This window comes from Seriola dumerili, unplaced genomic scaffold (genome assembly GCF_002260705.1).
Source record: "Seriola dumerili isolate Sdu_G_001 unplaced genomic scaffold, Sdu_1.0 BDQW01000110.1, whole genome shotgun sequence".
NCBI lineage: Eukaryota > Metazoa > Chordata > Actinopteri > Carangiformes > Carangidae > Seriola > Seriola dumerili.
Window position 1 is genome coordinate 3,033,484 of NW_019174365.1, and position 6,632 is coordinate 3,040,115.

The 6,632-nt window shown below is 37.9% G+C and overlaps 1 protein-coding gene across 1 annotated transcript in view; it reads left to right on the top strand.

Moving 5' to 3' along the window:
* The window catches only part of LOC111222968 (inactive phospholipase C-like protein 2), a 33,213-nt gene extending 27,330 nt beyond the window's left edge, over positions 1 to 5,883 (top strand). Inside the window, exons 11-12 of the mRNA XM_022746908.1 lie at positions 4,247 to 4,356; positions 4,581 to 5,883. Of these exons, the coding sequence (XP_022602629.1) occupies positions 4,247 to 4,356; positions 4,581 to 4,763 (293 nt within the window). The 3' untranslated portion in view covers positions 4,764 to 5,883. The remainder of the gene's footprint in view (positions 1 to 4,246; positions 4,357 to 4,580) is intronic.
* The last annotated feature ends 749 nt before the right edge of the window (positions 5,884 to 6,632 follow it).

Sequence of the window (6,632 nt, forward strand, 5' to 3'; positions counted from 1 at the left end):
TATACTATGACGTTTTTGTGACTTTTTATGCCTTACTATACTATGACTTTTTATGACTTTTCATGCCTTACTATACTATGAGGTTTTTTTTATGTTTTTATGCCTTAGTATACCCTGACTTTTTATGCCTTACTATACTATGACGTTTTTATGACTTTTTATGCCTTACTATACTATGCCATTTTTATGACTTTTTATGCCTTACTATACTATGACGTGTTTATAACTTTTTATGCCTTACTATACTATGACGTTTTTATGACTTTTTATGCCTTACTATACTATGACGTTTTTATGACATTTTATGCTTTACTATACTATGATGTTTTATGGGCTTTTTATACCTTACTATACTATGACTTTTTATGCCTTAGTATACTATGACATTTTTTGAGGTTTTTATGCCTGAGTATATTATGACGTTTTTATGACTTTTTATGCTTTATTATATTGTGACGTTTTTTGATGTTTTTATGCCTTACTATACTATGACGTTTTTTTGACTTTTAATGCCTTACTATACTATGATGTTTTTTGAGGTTTTTATGCCTTAGTATACTATGACGTTTTCATGACTTTTTATGCCTTACTATACTATGACATTTTTATGACATGTAATGCCTTACTATACTATGTAATTTTTTGATGTTTTCATGCCTTACTATACTACGACTTTTCATGCTTTACTATACTCTGACGTTTTTTGAGGTTTTTATGCCTTAGTATACTATGACGTTTTCATGACTTTTTATGCCTTACTATACTATGACTTTTTTATGACTTTTTATGCCTTATTATACTATGTCATTTTTTGATGTTTTTATGACTTAGTATACCTTGGCTTTTTATGCCTTACTATGCTATGACGTTTTTATGACATTTTATGACTAACTATACTATGACGTTTTATGGGCTTTTTATGCCTTACTATACTATGACGTTTTTTGAGGTTTTTATGCATTACTATACTGTGATGTTTTCATGCCTTACTATACTATGACTAATGACATATATATGACATATATGTCCCTATTTCAGGAGTCATGTTACCCTGTGTCACCTATAAGAAGATATATTATAATGACACATATATGACTCTTTATATATGAAAATATAAGTTGATAACATATCTGAAATACTCATGATAAAATGCAACTTTATTAAAACAACATGCTTATTAATATTCTATATGCTTGCATATGATTTTCGTAACAATATCTCATTAGAATCAGAATCATGATATACATTTCAGCATACATTGAGGTGAAATACCATACTCCGTAGATCAGGGTGCATGTCACATTTAAAAACAACAAAGGCTATACACACTACACAATATACGTGTGACATAAAAACATTTTTTTTTAAATGAAAAGAGCAGTATTAAAAACTTTTCATAAGAGCAGCTTTAGATAACATATACAAAGTTGCTGATGCAAACAGGTTTCCTTAATAAACAGTCAAGTCAAGTAGACACTTTAAGTGCTGGTGCATTTTTTTGTGCATATCACCCTCTGGTGTTGGAGGCAGAATTTTGAGGGAGTTCATAGTTCTGATGGCTTGTGGAAAAAAAGCTATTGCGCAATCTGGTGGATATTAAACGGATGCTTTGGAGCCTCCTTCCAGATGGCAAGAGTGCAGAGAGGTGGTGGGAGGGGTGGGAGGGGTTGAACAGTATGTTGGGCCTTCCTGACACACCAGTCTGTGTAGATGTTTGCCACTGAGGGGAGAGATAAACCTGAGATCTTCTCTCATTATTCTTTGCAGGGACTTCCGCTCACCACCTGAAGTCAACTACCACTTCCTTCGTCTTCTTCACATTCAATATACATTCACATTCGTATATTTAAATTCAACACATGTACATATATTACATTTGCTTATGGGCATTCCAGGATGTAAATTCAGATCTCATATGTTAATAAACCATTCAGCCAATCTCTTTGTTTTGGAGGGGTGGCGGGGCTGTTGCATCCCTACCAATGTTGAGACCAAACCTACGCCCTTGCAATGACATCATGTCACCGTGTCGGAGTGGGTGCCTTTTTAGTTTGTTGTTTTGTAGTTTCAGCTTGCTTGCTGAAAAGGTCTCCTTTCTCTCAGAGGTGGTGGTAGATGGGGAGGGGCCTGAGGGTAATTTGACCACAGGTCTCCCCACTGGAGAGAGGGAATCCATCAAACAGCACATCTTCTATCTCTGTACAGTACTAATGCATGCATGGGGGAGCTATAGGGGGTATTCCCCTAGGGCACCATGCAAGCTAGAACCGCCACTACTCTGTGATGTATACTGCTTACAGTATGGCACACTGGTTAACTCATCTATTAAGTGGCATGTTCCTCTTTCAGGTTTCAGTCTTAGCTCCAGTCTGGATTTCAGGAGAGATTCATTAGAAGCATATAACACAATGTATACAGAGGTTAAAAGAGAAAGACGTTGCCAATTAGAGCCCATCAATGTAGCTTCTGCATTAAACACATAGTACGTCACTAGGGGTCTCTCAATCAAAACAATAATAAAAGAAGGTGTTTGGTGACATTGTGAAATAGTGTAGGATCATGGAAGTTGTTGTCTTCACCACGCCATTGCCATCATAGCAGTCAGCTTCTCCTGGTTTGGATTCCCTGTTAATCATTCAGGAGGTTTTGGTGCTGTTGCAATTATCTAGAGAGGTCTCCTCCTCTCCAAGTTAAATTAAAACCATTAAAAACACTGATTAAAATAGTTTCACCTTAAAAATTGTCCAGGAGGAGCTGTGTGCCACTAACATGTTCATGACTAAAGTACTTATGATATGAAAAGAAACGCTGATGCCTACCGGTAATTTCGGTTATAGCAACGTCCAAAAGTGATGTTCAACAAGTTGAAATGTAAACTATATGAGCACATGACTGGAATAAAGAAATATTAATTAAAATATAAATATAATTTCTATTAACGTCAGACTAAAGATATATTGTAAATAAGTGAATGAATTATCAGTATGTTTGAGCATTTTCGCTCTTTGATGATGAACAAACTGTTATGAACATGAGATGCAGATAAAACAGTTAAAGTTAAAGTCAGACTGTTTCTGCTGCAGAGAGGAGAGAAAGAAAAGAAGAGAGACAGGAAAGAGGAAAGAAGTAGTTCATGTATAATCATAATGTAGTTCATTTATAATCATTGAAATAATTAACAGCATGTGGCTAATTGTTCTGATCAAAGACATCAGAGGTTTAGTTTTTACTTCCAGTTCTGGTCACAGAGTCTTCTCATGTTATTCTGAGCTGTAGTGAGGAAGAAGAGGGTAAAAGCATCGACACTGTCAGAAATCCTGTTGGATTAAAGAATATTTGTTCAATTAAAATTAAGCTATAATAGTTATTATATATTTATATAGCGTGATAAACTCTTTAACTCGATAAACTTTTTTTAGCTTTGTTTTAAAACAAAGCTTGTTTCTCTGACAACTGAAGATCCAAATGTGAGATGACTAAAATCCTCACATTTACAAAATCCTTCATAAAATATATAGTTAAAAACAACCAAGATCTGAAAAGGTGTATCATAGAAATGTGGCTTAAAACTGGATGAAAAGTCAGTTATGACTGCTTCTGCCAGACAACCACAAAGTAGACGAATGCACAAAGGGGATATGACGCCATTAACAGGCGACCAAATGAACTGGACCATTATCATAATTGAAATCACAGAATATCACTAGGTTTGAAAATTGATGGAAACGTTAGGGATAATAATAATAATAATAATAATAATGGAAATACACAAATCAAACAAATATATAACGTAGGTCTAGTCATTTTTAGACATTTTAATGTGGAAAAGTTTATTACATATTATAGTGTAGGCCCATGAGGATAGGATAGAGAGGGCAGGATCTTCTGATGGTGGAAACTCTCAGACTGATCGGCTCGAGAGACACAGGCAGACAGATCATTGAACAGATATGGTGATGTCAGAAAATGTGAATGTGAGGACTTTGACAGTTAAGAGCAGATAAGAGGGGGAGGAAATGCAGTTAAATGATAAAAACACCAAAAACAAAATCCTTGTGTCACTGGTCGATTACAGCCAGAGTACACAACTCTTCAAGGTAAACTGTTGTTAAGCGTCTACAGCAACTTTAAAGTGAAATTATATGCGGTCATATCTAGGAATTATAGCAAGGGAAGGTGAACAATACAGTTGAAGTAGAAAAGCGTTGACCTCTAACCTGTTGTGTTCGTGTGTTTTCGGTTCTAGCGATGGAGTTTCATGAGAAGCTGCAGAGCCTGGCAGCGAAGGAGGGGCTGAAAGGTCGCAAGGTCACTCGAGCGCTGGAGAGTTTCAGCTGGAACATCACCATCCTTAAGGTCAGCAACACACGCACTGATATGCTCACAAAAACCCAAACAGCCGTAGGGGGAGACCATTAGAACATGTTTTGGCCTGAAGGTAGTTGCTCATCTTTTTTGTTCTCTTTCATCCTCCCTCCCTCCACTTCTACCCTCTGTCCCCATCTCTCCCTGCTATGTACCCCGTGTCCTCCATCCTTCCCCTCCTGTTCTCCCTGTCCACCTCCCTTTCCCACATCCAGGGCCAGGCTGACCTACTGAAGAATGCCAAGGCTGAAGTCCAGGAGAACATGAAGCAGGTCCACGATGCTGCTTTGACTGGAAACCTGACCAAGGAGAGTGTAGGACTGACAAGAGTCCGCTCCCAAACACGACGAGGCCAGGATGACAAACCGGCCACGAGTGCTAGAGGACCGTCGGCGTAGCAAGCAAACAAATGAGAGAGAGAGAGAGAGAGAGAGAGAGAGAGAGAGACGACCAAATTGCTGTTGTAGCTGCTGTGACAAACCCTCCTCATGTCATTTGTTCCAACGTAATAATCCGCCAGTGAGAGACTTTCATAACGTTGTGGGAGTGGAACAGCAAGTACCCTGTTTTTAAGAAGAAAGAACAGAAGAATTGATGAATGTAAAAGTCTTCAAAATGCAACCACTGTCCACCCGACTGTCGCCGAGCACTCGAGAGACGTAGACGTCAGAGTGTTGCCGTGAGGGGACGGAAGAGAAATGCCATTCGGGAGTTGAATGTAGCTCGATTTGAAGCCAAGGTTCAGCTGTTAGTACTGTATTTAAACTGTAAATACACCAAATGTTTATTATCCTCTTCCTATGTGCAATGTTTTTGAGGTTTGAGGTGTGTCATGAAGAGAGAGGGAAAAAAATGTCATTTTTCTAGCACTGTCTGACTGAAACTTTAGCCAAAAGATGTTAAAAACCTTTTGAAAACTTCTGTAAAACTGCTGCCTCCACATGTTGGCGGTTTGTACTTCACTAAGCTGCTACAATACCCAGCAATATCAAGTTAGCAAGGTCTTTTAACATAGTATCTCTTGGACCAGTGCAGCCCATGTATGTCTCTCTCCAGTTTTTTTTTTCATTATACATATGTAGGTCTTGGATTGCAGCTCTTCATCCAGTCAACTTGAGGGCCTTTGTCTTGCCACAGAATCTTCAACTCCACCCTCTAAATGTTGTCTTACATACAGTGTTCTATATTTTTGTATGTTCCCAACGCCCTTGTGGTAATTAAACCGCTGTCACCTGCCATAATGATCAACTCTGTGACTGTAAATGTCTGCCTCTAGGGAACAAATACTGTTTTGTTGAAAGTGCTTAATTTGTGTGCAAAACATTGTACAGTATTTTATTATGTAATTCGATCCTTTTTGCTGTAAAGAATATTTTACATAAGTTATTGATCCTAAAAGAAAACATTCCAGAAACATGTTATCGGTGCAGTAGATGAGGCTCAATATGTTCAGCTGTGTAAAATGTTGCTGTTCATGATCACCTTCCTTAAGTTGGGATGGAAATAAACTAGTTTTTAAATGAGGGATGCTCATGTGTCTGTTACTGTTTGGCTGCAAGAGTTTTACTTTAATGGGCATTCATTCATACTGACATGTGACACAAGTTCTGCCTCCAGTGAGCTTCCATTAAAACAGCTTCACTGCTCACTGGGGTTGACTGATGATTAAAGACACAGTCTCAACTAACAGACCTGACAATTATTTGGATGTTTTTACGGCCCCAGAATTAATATCTTCAACTTTAGGAAAACAATCTCACCACACCATGAAGGCCCATCTTGCAGCCGTTCTTGAGCTTTCGATTATATCACACGGTCTCCATCTTGCCAAGTTGTCATGGAATTGTAAATGTTCACATTTCCAGTTTTAGCCACGCTAGTAGCATGACAAAGATGGTTTGTCAGTTGGTTCCACCACTTTAGTCCAGACTGAAATATCTCAACAACTATTGAAAGGATTTGCATGAAATTTTGTTCAGACATTCATGTTCCCCAGAGGATGAATCCTACTGATTTTGGTGAACCTGGTTTTTCCATGAGGTGTCACTTTTGTGGCAAACATTAAGGGAAATCAGCATGTTAGCATGCTATTGTTACCGTACCACTTATTATACATAATGCCATGATTCCATGACAACTGGGCAGACACCAGTTGGAGATGAAGACTGTGATATTCGTGAAAGTTCCAGAGCAGCTACTAAATGGACCTTGAGTTTTTTTTTCCCTCAGCGGCTGTCAGGCTTTAAACCTGAATTTCTTCAATTCTT